The sequence below is a fragment of the Vanessa cardui genome, chromosome 27, assembly GCF_905220365.1.
Source record: "Vanessa cardui chromosome 27, ilVanCard2.1, whole genome shotgun sequence".
NCBI classification, from domain to species: Eukaryota; Metazoa; Arthropoda; class Insecta; order Lepidoptera; family Nymphalidae; genus Vanessa; species Vanessa cardui.
In genome coordinates this window covers 5,346,080-5,362,540 of record NC_061149.1, presented here as the reverse complement: position 1 = coordinate 5,362,540, position 16,461 = coordinate 5,346,080, and the positions used below count along the sequence as shown (strand labels likewise).

Genomic DNA, 16,461 nt, shown 5'->3' with positions numbered 1-16,461 from the left:
CAGGTGGCCCATACGCTCGTCCGCCAACCTATACCATAAAAAAAATTTAAAAAAATATATACATATATAATATCCAGCCATTGAAAATGGTCAAAACACGAGAATCTAAATCGTAGGTTACCGTTTCAAAGATAGCTAAGCTGGCTTGATGGCACCTCTAAATTTTTATGTGCTGCATTTATATAATGCATATCATGCTCGAATGAAAAGCTTACAAACTTTAAACTTGGATATCATTTCACTTCCGGTAATAATTCGCAATACAATCCGCATAACAAATTGATAGAATAAGGCCGTCTTCATCTTAAGCAGACCTTGTTCTACTCTGAGTGAGCTTATTAAAACCTTACTTTACATAAAGCCCGCGAACTTGTATGCGTTTGAATTTAACAAAAATATTGTAGCCTAAGTTACTCATTATTATATCAGTTATCTGCCAGTGAGTCTTGTCAAAATCGGCCCAGCCATTCCAGAGATTAGCCGGACCAAACAAGACAGACAAAAATTGTAAAAAAATGTTGGTTTGGTATATGTACCGTGTATAAATACATATTGCATTGAGTAAAAAACAAAAAAAATTAACAAAAAGAAAAACCGACTTCAAACAAAACACTATTTTAAAAGAAATGAATATGCACTAAAAAGTAATAAAAATAATTGCGTATTCAACATATTTTTTAGAGTCCTCCTAAGTAAAATGAAAAGAAAAATATTAGACTACTTAAAATTTGGATCCGATGTCAGCCAAGGAAAAAAATAGAGACGAATTGATAACCTCCTCCTTTTTGAAGTCGGTTGAAAAAGGGCTATTTTAATATGACTCTAATTTTATGACGCATATATAGATATATAGATATAGATATAGCATAATCTATATACAAGTCATAAAATTAATTAATGAAAACCTACATGTAATGGATGTCTTGACATGTGTAGGTATAACATATTCACTGAAGTACATCTAGATGGAGTAACCTGCAAACCATCTCCCTAAAAGAGAAACTCTTTGTCCAACGATACCACTATTAACATACTTTTATGTGTATTTTACAATAGGCTATTTGGCTGGTTTTTAAAATCCCTTTTATATTATTTAGTAGAGGTTAAAGAACCCAGTAAAAGTTGTATTTTTTATTTCTAGTACATATTTGCCGAAAAATATCATATTCAAAATTCCACATTTAAATTACGCGCGAAAACCCTACTTGGACAATATGGCGCTGCAATGGGGTCGGTGACGTCACTTTGCTGTATTTTAATCTGTGGTACATATAGTAGAAAAGCGAGGTTTACAAGAAAGTGACTTCATTATAAGCCCGGCCAATCAGGAGCGATTTGTGTCACGTGACAAACGTTTGAAAAAATGCATTTTTATTTATTGATTTTCCAATAAATTAAGTATTATTTTCAAGATTTGTTAGTAAATAACCATTTTTAATCTCATAATATACACTGATTACAATAATTAACAAATTATTTTTCGCATTGTCAAATAGCCTATTACTGCGTAACATTTATCATAAAAAAAATTGATACACACAAAAATACCCTTAAAAAATATGTGCATATTACGTCCTTGAAATAATAATCAATAATATAATAAAGGTATAATGAAATAATATAAAGTTTAAATACATAATTTATTACTATGGTACAATATGTTTTGAATGATTTGCCGATAAAGTTTAATATTTATACTTCGAATACAATAAAATGTACAAGAGGTAACCAAAGAGTTTTTAATGTTGCTATTTTTTTTTTAATTAATTTTCTTCTTTAAGTCGTCCCACGCATGAACACTGTTGTCCTTCGAAAGTTTCACAAAATTTCTCTAGATTCATCTTCATCACACGACTTACATAACACTGCTATTTCGATATATGTAAAGTTCTTCAATATAAACATAGAAAATAACGAATATAAGCACACTTCCATGTCTGCACTCAACAGTTGCTATATAAAAAACGACATTTTTATTTATCTACTTATTCAATATGTTAAAGTTGCATATGTTATTCAAAGACAAGCCACTACAGACACATCTGAATATACAAAAAAAAAAAACATTCACTATCTATTATTATTTTTTCTACATTAGTTCAAAATTCAAAGCAATGGATTTTATATAAACAGCCTATGAATTATGTATTATAAAATTAGGGTATTTGTTACATTTCAGTTATAAACCTATTTACACTATTGAACAGAAGATACTTATTTAATTTGTAGTATTACCTCACTTAATTTTTCGAGGCTTAATATTTTGTATGGAATGCACAATCTCTGTCAAAATTGCACAGACAATATATAAATTAAATGTCAATAATTATTTCTTTTGCATAGCAACTGTCACTTGTTTCGTACTTTTTGCAGGTGGGGTTTTTATTTGATTATCTCTGGAAGTGCGCCATTGTTCTTGTTTGTATTATATAGTGTAGAAGTTAGCTATACGCCTGGCTTTGCTTACAAGTCCGTATTGACACTTCACTTTACTGCTTCTCCTTGCGAAACTGACTTTTACCTGTTGACAAAAATACATACATTTAAAAATTTTATACTATCTATAATATTAAAATCTCCGGAACTAATGATCAAAATAAAAAAAATAATGTTAAAAAACTACATAATTCCTGAATGCTATAGGATGTAAATTATTATTATCCTATATCACTTTCTTTATTAATAAATTGCGTCTTTTAGTAGTACAACAAATAATCATTATAAAGATTTTATGATGCTATAATTATATTTATTTGTATACCTCGTTATATAGAGTAGAGCATAATTTCATATTACTTAGGTGATTTTCTGTCTCTCCTCACCAAAGAATAACATTAATAGTAATATAAATTTTATCAATTATATTGTATAAAGTGTCAAGATGGCCTAGTGGTTAGAACGCGTGCATCTTAACCGATGATTGCAGGTTCAAACCCAGGCAAGCACCGCTGTTTCATGTGCTTAATTTGTCTTTATAATTCATTTCGTGCTTAGTGGTGAAGAAAATCATCGTGAGGAAAACTGCATATGACAAATTTCATAGAAATTCTGCCACATGTGCATTCCACCAACCCGCATTGGAACAGCGTGGTGGAATATGTTCCAAAACTTCTCCTCAAACGGAGAGGAGGCTTACAGCCCAGCAGTGGGAATTTACAGGCTGTTGTTGTTGTTGTTATTATTGTATAAAGTTATATGTCACCTGGCTAGCTGTCATCCTGCAAGGAAGTGTACCGGTTGCCGAGCGCCAGCGGCTGGCGGACGGCGCTGGCGCGAGCGGGCGCTCCGCCCCCGGCGGTGCTCCAGCCGCCGCCGCGCTTGCCGCCCGCGCCCAGCACCGGGAAGTAGTCGTCGTTGTGTATGTCTGGCGCGTTCTTCTGCAGATGATAAAAAAAAAAAGATTAACAACCACATTCTCTATGGTCTAAGATGTAATTTTTCTCTCCGTTGCTCCATTACACAAAAAAACGGCTGAATAGATTTTTATGAAGTTTGAATCTAATACATCCACTCTACCTTAAAAACAAATTATATTATATCATATTCAGATACATAAAATACCAGAATGGCACTATAGAAATTGAAGTGAACTATTATATTTAATAATTAACAAGTTATATAAAGTTAATTGACAGGACTTTAAAGGCATATTCATATGTCTTTTCATTCTCTCTTTATTGCTGTCTCATTCTACCAAGTATCAAATTTCAGTCTTCAGCACCAACAACACCAATTAAATTGTATACCTTACCAGGGATACTTATTTACATAAAAATACTTACCTTTATATTCATAATACTGTTATCTAAACAAAAAAATATTTCTAATGTTCCACTTAATTTTCTTAAATGTTCATAACTGATCTCATGCTCAAAGATGAAAAAAAAACTGCATTTTTTTGGTATAGATTGGCCGATGAGCATATGGGCCACCTGATGGTAAGTGGTCACCATCACCCATAGATAACCACCAACCTTGGGAACTAAGAAGTTATGTCCTTTGTACCTGTAGTTACACTGGCTCTCTCACCCTTCAAACCGGAACACAACAATACTGAGTACTATTGTTTGGTTAGAATAACTGATGAGTAAGTGGTACCTACCCAGACGAGCTTGCACAAAGCCCTATCACCAAGCATGTTTTGAATTTCAATGAAATGATACATTTGTATCCAATCTGCATTGGAGCAGCATGGTGGTGTTAGCTGTATACGTCTCATAAGGTATTAAGTCGTTAAGAGGACATTTACAGGCTTGTACTTTCATCAGATTTAAATATGTGACTGATACTATTATAGTTTGTTCGCGTTAAGAATGCAGTGACTTGTCATTGTTTACCGGCTTTACTCCGCCCCCTGATTGGTCAAAGGGGGCGGAGTCAGGCCGGTAAACAATGACAACTCACTGCATTCTTAACGCGAACAAACTATAGTTTGTGGCGAGTGGCACCTCTGCAGCTTCAGTAAGTGACCCAGCTTAGAGGATCAGCTATGCTATGTATAGTACTCACACTCTGGTGCCGACGTACTGGTTCCACGTCACGGTTGCGCGACTGAGGTGGAACGTAGGTAGACGGCTGTGATTTCGTCTTCTCTTCGGGCGGGGGCGGGGGGGGAGCGGCCGCTTGCTCTACTTCCACCTGGAATTACACAAAACATATAAGTATGACAACCTCCGTGGTCCCGGGTTCGATTCCCGGCCGAGTCAATGTATATTATCATTAGTTTTCTATGTTGTCTTGGGTCTGGGTGTTTGTGGTACCGTCGTTACTTCTGATTTCTATAACACAAGTGCTTTAGCTACTTACATTGGGATCAAAGTAATGTATGTGATGGTGTCTCATATTTCTTTATATCTTTATATAAGTAATAATAATGATAATAGTTGATTTTTTTTTGTATGAGATAATGAAGGAAGTTCTATAGGGTTCAGATGATAAACTATACCATCAGCTTATGTATAATGGTGTAAGAAAACCTTAGCGGTAGGTCATTGTCCTGATCAAGCTGGCAGTTACTATTGCGATAATATATGTATATTATACGATGTTAAAACGACTAGTAAATACGGCATAATTGCCAGAACATCTTTTAAAACCTATATAAGTAACTCAAAATCTAAACATTATTTATTCAAATATATAGTTTCCTAAGGCACTTGTAAAAATGGGCCTTAACATAGTCTATATCAATAGACATATTACAAAAAAAAATGATCAAAAACTAAATAGTTTTATTGATTGAGACAATAAGCAAAACCTCATATCCTTAAAGCTAATACTTTGTTAAAAGACTACTGACAACTAATACACATACTTTGTTATGCAAATTTCTTCCAACAGTAACACTGATAAAATTGTTTGAAGATATCCAATCAGGCATCCTCTCCTTTAGAGATTTTAAACCATTCAACTCAACTCCAATGCAGAGTGATTCGCATGCAAATTACATGAACATTTTCTCACCACCATACATGAAATGGATCCCTTGAGCATCATGGCGGAATAAGCTCTAAACCTTACCCCAGCAGTGGACATGATATGTGGTATCATTAATCCAATTATTAAACACTGAGCTCATTTTCTAGTTAACATTCACTTGAATATTAAATTACTAACAATACACAACTAATACTAGGCTTAGTATTTGAGTTATTATATTAGCTAGCTAACCACCATAGTGTGTTTACATAAACTTAATATTTTTGTGAATGAATGAATGAATGAATGATAAATATAATTGGTTTATATAAAACATGCTAGTAAAGCTTCCAAACGGTATAATTGTTCTGATATCTAAACAATCATCGTTATGTAGAAGTTATTTACAAAAAACCTAAACTAATTATGCACCGAAAACTTTCTGATTAATTAATATGTCCATTAGTGTAAAGCTAGCATAGATACTGATATAGATTGTACAGAAAACAACCGCCGAAAAACCCAACAGTACTTTTTCCACAATTAAAAATTAAAATCAAATTAAATTTACTTTTATAACAACCGACGAATTGTAACCTATGCTTTATATCTGTGTACAATTTTATTATGTAACAAGCTTCATTTAAAAATATTATCAGTCATGTGAATAAACCGATTTAAAAATCGAACACCAAACGAACTGGTAGGAAAATTAAATCAATAAAGCTTACCGGTTTATTCCACGGCCCCTTGTTCTTAGTATTTTCGGGCGCTGAATCTTCAGCGGAACTATCGCGTCCGGACTCCGGCGCGCCAGCGTTCCCCTGGAGGACTTGGATCTTGAGACCTGTGTAGTCTTTTACTGGTTCCTCGTAGTCTTTCCATTCTTCTTCCTCCTTAAAAGAATAAAATCGTATACGTCATAAATACATCTTAGGAATATTGTAATTGCAAAATTTTTTAGATGGATGATTTTAACTCGATCACGTCATAACGGCTGAACCGAGCTAAATTACTTGTCCCCGAATAATGTACCCAATACCTACTAAGCCATTCTACCCTTAAGGTTTGGGGGGGGGCGGTATTCGCCCAATATCTCCTCCAAAATTATATAAATTAACATTTATTACAAAATCAATGATGTTGATTCTGTATTCTATCCTATATTCATTTGTCAAGATTTAAAGTATACTTGCTATCTTGTTTCAAGTCACAAATAAGAAAGAGATAACAATATTCATTCGAACACTCTTCGCTATACAATCAGACAAACACAAAATATTGACAGTGTTGTACAAATTTGTTTTTCCGTTTGGCTTTTCAAAGTTGTGCCCCGTCAAATATTTACGCGACCGGTCTGTATAACTTTATATAGTATAAGTTTGTTCAAATTTAAACCAATCACACGTAGCGCTTGCAAAGCTTGCAAACTTGGTGGTATGTAGGTACCACCCACTCATCAGATATTCTACCGCCAAACAACACTACTCAGTATCGTTGTGTTTCTCTTTTAAAGGTAGGTGAGCCAGTGTAACTAAAGGTGGTTTATCGCAGTTTCAAGTAAGGAATGGTTAGTATTCCTTACAGCGCCACTTTCGATGGACAGTATTGACCAGTTACCATCAGGTGGCCCATACGCTGGTGCACCAAACTATACTAATACTAAACTATAATAAAAAAATCGAACGAGGGAATATAATAAAAAGTTAATCTGTACTATCGACTGTAAAATTGTAAACTGACTTTTCGCGGGAAATATCGAGATCTAAATTTGAATTTTATTTTCTAAGAGACATAGATAACCTCACGTACAAAACGCAGAATGTCTCTAAGCACTAGCGCGCACTGGTGATTTTTGTCACGGTGACTGTTTCGTCACTCTTGTCGAGTCCATGAATATGTATGGAGGTGCGCGCACGTTACGACGTGACATTTGCGTCTGCATCTGTACATATTCACGGACTCGACAAGAATGACGAAACAGTCACCGTGACAAAAGTTACCAGTGCGCGCAGGTTCTAACACGATAGATACTATTCACTAACGATAATCACGCTACACCACGTTTAGTTATCGGTGACCATTAGCAATAAAACCTACTTTGTATATTTTTTTATAAACATCACGAACTAAATACTTATGCACGCTGATAAACAATTTAAGGCGCGCGACGTGAACAGATCTATACAAAAAAAAAATCTTAAGCCACAGATAAATAAAATAAAAATGCATTTTTTCAACATCAGTATAAAATAATGTAAATTAACTTGAAATATATATCATAATATTACTATAAAGATAGTCCCTATAATCAGATAACATTTTGAATTACTCTTAGTAGTACATATACTTTTATGAGTAATTATTAATGTGCATTAATAAACTTACGTTCGATATTCTCTTACTATTATTAATAATTATTGAAAATTTAAAATACATACATAGCTAAATTTCTATACTGTAAAGTTTACTTTTTTTAATCTTATTTCTGAACGTTTTTATTGATAATACTTAAGCTCATCCCTCCATTTTTAATCTTGAAATTATCAACCAATAATAAAACAAAAATCGCATGACAACAGACAAATAAAATTTTACTGAAAATTTTACGAAAATATTTTATACCATCCTGGCAAAGTGTGCACAAAAACATGTATACACTCTTTATTCCCATACCCTTAAAATCCTCAGAAAGATAATTCTACATGACTGGACTACAGCCTAGCAAGAAGTCTTTATAATACTTATTACTTTGTATTAGAGTCTAGAAACTATGAATCTGCAGTAAGCCAACAATCTGGGCTACAAAATGCTATATGAATAATATATGTATGTAACTTATAATAAATCACTATTGTTAAATTATAAATTGATAACATAGAATTAGTTACATAAGCATGTAGTATATACCAGATTATTTAGATAATGTTTTATTGTGTGAGAGAAAAAAGAAAATGTATGACAGATTATTAGGTTGTTTAAAAAAAATAGCAACACACACATGACCAGAAAGTTTTTTTTCATATTTTATGTCTATAAAAAGGAAGCAAATTGTAGGTTACCAATAATGGTTATATTTGTGATCAAAAATGTATCCAGTATTAACCAGATTAGTTAGTTTTTTATTTTTTTCAGAGTGGAATTAAAACAGGCAAGAGCTACATTGGGACAGACCAAATTAAACAATTAATCAAAACCTAAATATGCACATTTACTGTGTTCATATTTTATTGCATTATAGAAGTAAAAGCATTTTCCTTAATTAGTTGTCCGGATTTCACTTTTAAATTTCATCTGTATGTGTGTTCTGTGCCTGAATAAAACACATGATAAATTCCTTTAAAACAAAAACTCTCTAAATAACTTAATACATCTTAAGTATCATATCTTTCCACTACAGAAATGTTTTACAATGTGATCAAAACTAACTAAAAAGTATTAATAATTTATGTAATGCTGACTACTATCGTAGAATTTTATGATATTCTAGTTTAAGGAATAAGGAAGTTCCTAGTTACATTGAACTTTAATTGGTTCAGTCTTGACATAGAAAACTATACTGTATTGACAACTATAAGCTAAGAATTTAATAAAATAATCGCTTAACATAAATATAGATAATATTAACATTGTTCAGATTTAATGTAGTTAACAAAGTTATTGATTGATTATATTGACATTTTTATGATTAAAATCTGCATCCAAGTGAACTAAGCAAGGTAACCCATGTCGAAAAATCTACCACATGTATACTCTAACCTGCATTTGAGAAGCATGGTAGAATAGGCACCAAAACTCACATAAATAGAGAAGTCTTAGCCGAGCATGAATTAAGTTACAGGCTATTTCTACTTATATACTTATAAATGAAATTTATCATTAATAGTAAACAGTAGTAAATGATAATTATATCGAGAAGCAAACCTTAATCAACAGAAGATCTTAAACGCACTATCAAGCGGTAAATTGTTCAGCTATTGAATTGTACCAAGTATTATAAGCTTCATTATCAAAGACCAGACCTAACATTGACCATGTTCTATTACTATATTTAGTAATACTTTTACATTCCTTGTAATTTCTCATTGAGATATTAATTCATATATCCTTGTACTATTTTCCTGATGCATGTGTTATATATTACATTTTTGTTTCTTAATATATATGTATATATGTTTATTAAGCTATAAATAAAAATCTAGTATGTTAATTTATTCAATTAATCTAAATGTAATGTCATCAATAATATATTATATTATTCTAAAGATAACTTAAGAGAATAAATGTTTTATTTAGTATTTCGGTGTATTTTTTGGTCAGTAGAAATGTATTTTTAATGGCACTCATATTTTTCAGCATTAACCACAGATAAAAAATGAATATTTGGAATGATGGCTGTTATTAGTGATACCTTTAATTTATTAGTGTAATTAAAACTCTCTTAAGATTAAATGCTTTACTTAAGGAAATAGTTGTAACCAAATAAATAACAATTACGCAAAACAATTAACAATGAATCATTCTGTTTACTTCGAACTTATTTTAATACTTTATTAGCTTTGAACATCCTCAATATCAATCAAAACAAGCAAGTATATATATAGCAGTTAGCTCTCTATAATTTTCATGTAACACATTTTTCCATTTTCGCAATTAATTTTTTTTTGACTAAAACTGACAAACGCACATCATATCTTATAACCATTAAATAGGGCGAAGGAATGTCATTGAATATTAAAACCGGGTCAAACGAATTACGTTAACAAAGGACTCGGAGACAAATATCATTTCTATATTCCACGCGACAGATTTTCAGTGTCATCTCACACAACCTACATTGCAACGAAATCTCACCTGCGTTTGACGTATGGAAAAAAATAATCCGTAATGACTATTATAAAATATACGCACCCCCGCTCGGCCGGTCTCTTCACCCTCCTGGGCTGGGCGCTCCTTCTTCGGCCTGACATCGGTTTTTTGTTTTGTGTCCTCCAATTTTTTTGCTAGTTCATCAGCAGTCGCGAACTTTTTGACCGACTTTGACTTTTTGCGGTCTTTCTTCGCGAAGAAATCGTCCAAATCGGCCATTGTGGATTGTAAAGTATAAAATGACTTCCTTAAACTGTTTTGAGAGAAATACAGCACTACAGCAATATTGGAATAAAATGAATAAGGGGGAAACCAAATGATCCCCCGGAATGATTTTAGTGGCAAGCGTGGCCGACTGTTTCTTTTTTTTTTAGTGGCAGTATTCAGTGCTGCCACTTATTCACTTTAAAAACTACTATTTTTAATAATGGCTACCAAATTATATTTCTTGAGTATATTTTTATACCGTCATTTTATTAATTTCACTAAATGCAAAAAAGAAAAAAAGCTTTTAAATTTATATTTCAATTTGCACAGCCAATTTGTCACTAGTCTTCAGTTTTGAGTTTTCAATCACATGTCCCATGGATAGGTTATTAGCGTGGGACCTTAGTATGATCAACGAATTAAAATTGTTTTGATGTATCTACTTGTTTCTTATTTATTTAAATATTTCGGATCCTTTTTTTATTAAATTAAAAAATATGATAGAATTACAAAAATGGCGAAGAAATAAACTCTGAAGAATCATTATTAGAACAAAACATTAAATGTTACTTTATATGAACTAAATGCGAAGTTGGGCATTTAGATTAAAAAAAATCTATTTTATCATGTTATAATAAAATTACTCCTTATTGATGTATGAATTAACAATTATGGGCTTTTATGATCGACAAGTTCCTAATAATAATATATTATATAATAATGTACCAATAAAATTGAAATACACAAAAATACCTTTACGGTAAATTACACGTTTGTCTAAAATATGATACCATCAACCCAGATAAATAAAAAGTACTGTACCAACTTTGTTGTTGAAAATGATACAGGCATTTCGAACCAATCGGATAATACTTACCTCAGTATTTGAACGTTTTATCACGAAATGGTCAGTCGTATCGGAATCAAGCTATAGTCAATATCCTTATCTAATCTTCCGATTACCTGTCCATTTGGTAGTTTGAGCTAGTTTTAAAGAAATAAAGACGCAAAATGTTGGGAACCGTAGCAAGAACTACACTTTTGGGTCGAAATGTTATGAAGAACATCGTGAGGAATGGATCCCATGGTGGAATCCCTGGGGAGGTAATTTTTTTATTTTTTTTTATTACGTAATTTCATCACACTTCACTCAGTAAGTTCGCTTTTAACCAAAAAAAATACAGTAGGTTTTTTTTAACTACTGGGAATAAATCTTCTTTTTATTTCTGAAACCCAGTAACTCATAGAACTTATGAATATATTTCATATAAAATTATTATAAGATACCAATATCGATAATTCAAAATACATTAGAAAATTATCGATGTACTTTCTTGTAATGCCCTACAACGTATTTTTGAGTTCCATAATTATACAAATGGATATACAAACTATTCTATCTACTGTTAACTTATAATATAATCTTGTTTTATTCTATGTTGTGTTATTTTCTTTACTTATACTAGGCACTTGAACAATTTTGGAACATATTTGGCGACTGAGCTTAGAATGATCATTACATCTCTTATTATTCTGTTTACTGTTTTTTTAACTGTCTACGTTTATTTTTTATATTGATTCGCTAAATAGCAGTTCCAACGTAGCTGGCTGACCCGTTTTGGGCAAAGAGTGAATGAGCCAACGTTAGAACTGGCATGGACATGGCATAAAATCTTCGTTCCTTCGTTCTAATATTTCTTTTTTTTAAAGTTCCAGTATCTACAAGCATTGGTAACTACTAACTACTAAGCACCTGCAATGTATATAATAAATTTGTAAATGTTCAATTCCAGAACCTTCCATTCGACATCCACAACCGTAAGAAAATAACCTTCCACTTCTTCTGGTACACACTCACTGGCATTGCTGCGCCCTTCCTCATCGTCCTGCATCAGCTAAGGAAGAAGTAAAGTACGTATTGACTATTGACATAATTAATAGTTAACTATTAAACAGCATCCATATTTAATTATTATGATTTGATAGTCAGTCATTCATTAGTCAATCAGTATTGTTATTTAATATAGGTACATACGGTAATTAATTATCTATTTTTTATATTTACTCTGTATTTCATTTAAGCATGTGCTTATAATTAAAAATGTCGTTCTTACTAAAAATAAAAATAAAAATCTTTAAAATATATTTTGAAGTCTACAAATAACGATATAAGCGATCGATTTTGAATTATTTGTTGCCGTTTAAAGTTTGACATCCCTCGGGTTACCCGACCTCGGCCTCAGAAGCGTTAGCCTTACTAGTAAATTCCCTCTTAAGAACAGTTTGACATTGATATACTAAGCATTTGACGTGGTTTCAATTTCTACGGCGGGAATAGAAATACCCACTAATCGATTACAGAAAACAGGCAAAATACATAAAGACACAATTTTACTATTTATGTGTTCTAGAACTCAATCGTATCTAACAATTTGGTATGAAGCAAACTTGAAATCCAAGAAAAGACGTAGGCTATTTTTTTATCTAACATGACAACCAATACCCTAAAACGCGAGCAAAGCCTCGCGTGATTATTGGTAACTTACATACGATTAATAGAATTGTTATCATTTCGACAACAAACTATTTTTATTGTGATTGTCATAATAAAATAATTATAACGCAAACAAAAAATATTGTTCAAGGTGATTGGTAAAAAGTTGCAAACTAAGCAGAATCATGTATTACTCAAATACTAAAATCTAATAAAGGAAAACAATAAGATGAAGCTGTTATTATGCAATAGTAAGTGACATTTGCGGTCATAAGTATTTGGATGAAGTAATAAATATCCTGAACCTAATAACATTAAATTCAATAAATAAATAAAAAACGAAAACTGTCACCGAAATTCGTTACATTTGTATTTTTAAACTATTTTCAAAATTAACCTCGAAAAAAGGCAAAAACATAAAGGATATCTTGGGTAATATTACCTTACAAAGGGAAATGTGTTTTTATTACTAATTTATACTTCTGCTTATTTACAAAATAAAAATGTTATATATTAGAATATAATATTAGAAAAATAATACAATAGACAGCTTAAAAGCAAAATTTAAATAAAGCAATTTAGCAACTGGCTGGTATTCTTTAAAAAGTTACAATAATTTTTTAACATACTCTATCCAAATGTAAGATGCACTAAAGTATTTTAAAACAAACAATTAGAGTGCCAAGCGTGTTGTAAACTCAATGCAAGTTTGTTGACAGTGCATAATTAAATATTGACACTTGTCGTTCCCCCCGCTTCAGGTTGCTTGCCTTAGCATTACTTTAAAATCAATGACATTATTTAATATTGTTGAAAATATTTACAAATTATATTTCTCCAATTTTCGAATTAAAACGAACATTATCCATAACGGACACATATAATTTCTAGAAAAATATCCAAGAGCAACAAAAGTACTTTTTTTGTAAACATAATAGACATATCTGTCTTGCGGTAAAAGTTTTAGTCTAGTCAACTATTCTAGTCAGATTATAGTCCTAGTTAGGTTTTTTTAAGCAAATAACATGAAATACGTATATCTAAGGTTTTTTAATCTTTATTCCTGCTTTCCAATATACTAGGCTAAACCTTGATAAAAAGTTATATTTTGAGGACATACTACAAAAAAAGTATATGTATAGATAAATATCTAAAAAATAATAAAAATGTCGAACAAGTCTCGTATCAAAGGTGTTTGCAAAACAGTGTTGCAGTACAATGGGTATAGTTCTACGATTACAATATCATCTTAAGGCGATTAGCTTGCATTCATTAAACTGTAGAAAAAGTAATACGGTACTTATTTGTAAGGTGAGAAGCAAAAGAATATATAACCGCAACGTTCGCGCTCAGCTTAGAAAAATCGAATTAATATTATAATTTAAAAACAAAAATACGCTTTTGATCAGATATATTATTCGATTGATTAAAAAAACAATTCTTATTATATATTTAAATTTCGTTTGTTTTTTAATGTAACATAATATTTTGTCCTTTTTTTGCAATACAGTTTTTAAACATATATATATTTTTTTTCTTTGTTTCAGGTAATTTTTTTACTTCAAATATTAAGCTATTTTATGTAAATTTGTAGTTTAAACATTATTCCTTAATGCAAATAAATTAATTTAAAAGGATATTGGCTTTTATTTCATATTATCATTAAGGTTGCGTTCAGAAAGTAGCGAAGGGAGGTATGCTCAAGAACGCAGTGGTAGTTTTGTAAAAAAAAAAAAATCACTACTGCGACAGAATATCGAATTTTCTCACATTTTGACGAAATAGTCTTACGAAAATCATCAAAATGTTGGGTCCTTTAGCTCGTGCTTCCAACAAACTTGGAAGGAATGTTATGACAAATTTCATCAGGAATCACTCCCATGGTGGAGTCCCTGGCGAGGTAAGTTCCAAATTCAAATAGTTAGACATTACATAATCTACGTTTTATGAAAATAACTATTTGTCTTTTGTTTATAGTTGATTATTTAGACAAATTGTCTCCTTTTTAAATGACGATAATGAAAAGATAATTAAGTTTGTCTTTGTTTGTAATTTTAAAAATTCCAAAACTTTTTTTATCTAGGTTATACTACATTGATAAATTTGATTACATATAAATCCTTTGAAATTAAAACTATTGTTAATCATATGATTAATTAGCTCTCTTATGAGTTACAAATATAGGTATTCATCACACATGTAATTTTATTTAATAAACTTAACATACAAGCTTTCTGTTAAGATAAATTAGCACAAAATGATACTGCTACACAATAATGAAGAAAATGCTTATTACTTTAGTGTTCTATTTTCATATAATAATATATAATTTTTTATGTCCCATTCTAGAATCTGCCATTTGACATCTCCAACCGGTACAAGCTGACAGCTATGTTCATGGTCTATGTCGGTTCAGGTCTTTCTGCCCCATTCCTCATTTGCCGTCATCAGCTTCTCAAGAAGTAAATAGTAAGTTAAAGTTAATTTTTAAAATCAAAGTATTGACTGTTAATCTAACTTTTCTAGATAGACACACACCCCAATGTGTGAACTATATTCATATCATAAATATACTAAAAATTTCATTTGTATGATGTGTATTTGATATGTTTATCTTTGATGGTAGAATGTATGCATGGGACAATATAAGTGATACTGACCTAGTAAGACACTGACAAGATACCTTAAAAATGTTGTATATTTGGATATGATATATGATTGAACTGTATTGAATTAATTATAATAATTAATTTAAAGAAAAATGTTTTTTTTTTAAATATTTCAATTATCCAAATAATGAGTAGCCAATTGTTTCTTCTTTAAGTTTAACTTTTATAATAAGTCATAAATTACATAATTTCATTCCTCTTAAAATAAATTGCATTGTATCCATTTTATCTCAATGTTTCAGTTATTCAATATTGCCTTCTATTGTGTTTCCATAAATAAATCTATAATTTATTTGAATAAAAGAACTCAAACTAACCTCTAAATTTTTTTCTTTACAGGTAACATTGCTTTACATGGACTGGAGCATGTTTTAGGTATAAGCTAGCAAACTGTGAATTAAATTATAATATAATGTTATAAACTACATTGGCTTTTATTTCAAAATAATTAATCTTTATTCAGTATTTCAAGGGCTGAGATGGCCCAGTGGTTAGAACATGTGCATCTTAACCGATGATTGCGGGTTCAAACCCAGGTAAGCACCACTATATATATATGTGTGCTTAATTTGTGTTTATAATTCATCTCATGCTCAGCGGTGAAGGAAAACAATGTGAGGAAACCTGCATGTGTCTAATTTCATCGAAATTCTGCCACATGTGCATTCCACCAACCCACATTGGAACAGTGTGGTGGAATATGTTCCAAACCCTCTTCTTAATGGAAGAGGAGGCCTTATTCCAGCAGAGAAATTGACAGGCTGTTACTTTTACTTTTTTTACAGTATTTCAATGTTGGTATGC

At 31.3% G+C, this 16,461-nt stretch overlaps 2 protein-coding genes across 2 annotated transcripts; one reads left to right on the top strand and one right to left on the bottom strand.

Annotated features, from left to right (window-relative positions):
• Positions 1–1,623: 1,623 nt before the first annotated feature.
• LOC124541133 (protein CDV3 homolog) lies at positions 1,624–10,672 on the bottom strand. Its single transcript, XM_047118977.1, has 5 exons — positions 10,330–10,672; positions 6,150–6,314; positions 4,510–4,638; positions 3,203–3,377; positions 1,624–2,521 (listed from the first exon to the last, which is right to left on the bottom strand). The coding sequence occupies exons 1-4, from the start codon at positions 10,504–10,506 to the stop codon at positions 3,207–3,209; spliced, it is 642 nt and encodes a 213-aa protein (XP_046974933.1). The 5' UTR covers positions 10,507–10,672; the 3' UTR covers positions 1,624–2,521; positions 3,203–3,206.
• Positions 10,673–14,673: 4,001 nt separating this feature from the next.
• Positions 14,674–16,082, top strand: LOC124541232 (cytochrome c oxidase subunit 7C, mitochondrial-like). Its single transcript, XM_047119112.1, has 3 exons — positions 14,674–14,888; positions 15,338–15,457; positions 15,997–16,082. Exons 1-2 carry the CDS (start codon positions 14,793–14,795, stop codon positions 15,452–15,454), a joined length of 213 nt encoding a protein of 70 aa, XP_046975068.1. The 5' UTR covers positions 14,674–14,792; the 3' UTR covers positions 15,455–15,457; positions 15,997–16,082.
• Positions 16,083–16,461: the final 379 nt, after the last annotated feature.

Excerpts from the sequence above, each read along its gene's own strand:
- LOC124541232 (XM_047119112.1), top strand. The coding sequence starts at position 14,793 with ATGTTGGGTCCTTTAGCTCGTGCTTCCAACAAACTTGGAAGGAATGTT. Across the intron at positions 14,889-15,337 it reads ATGGTGGAGTCCCTGGCGAG|AATCTGCCATTTGACATCTC; the intron begins GTAAGTTCCAAA and ends GTCCCATTCTAG.
- LOC124541133 (XM_047118977.1), bottom strand. The coding sequence starts at position 10,506 with ATGGCCGATTTGGACGATTTCTTCGCGAAGAAAGACCGCAAAAAGTCA. Across the intron at positions 4,639-6,149 it reads AGGGGCCGTGGAATAAACCG|GTGGAAGTAGAGCAAGCGGC; the intron begins GTAAGCTTTATT and ends GTGTAATTCCAG. Across the intron at positions 3,378-4,509 it reads CAGTACGTCGGCACCAGAGT|AAGAACGCGCCAGACATACA; the intron begins GTGAGTACTATA and ends TATCATCTGCAG.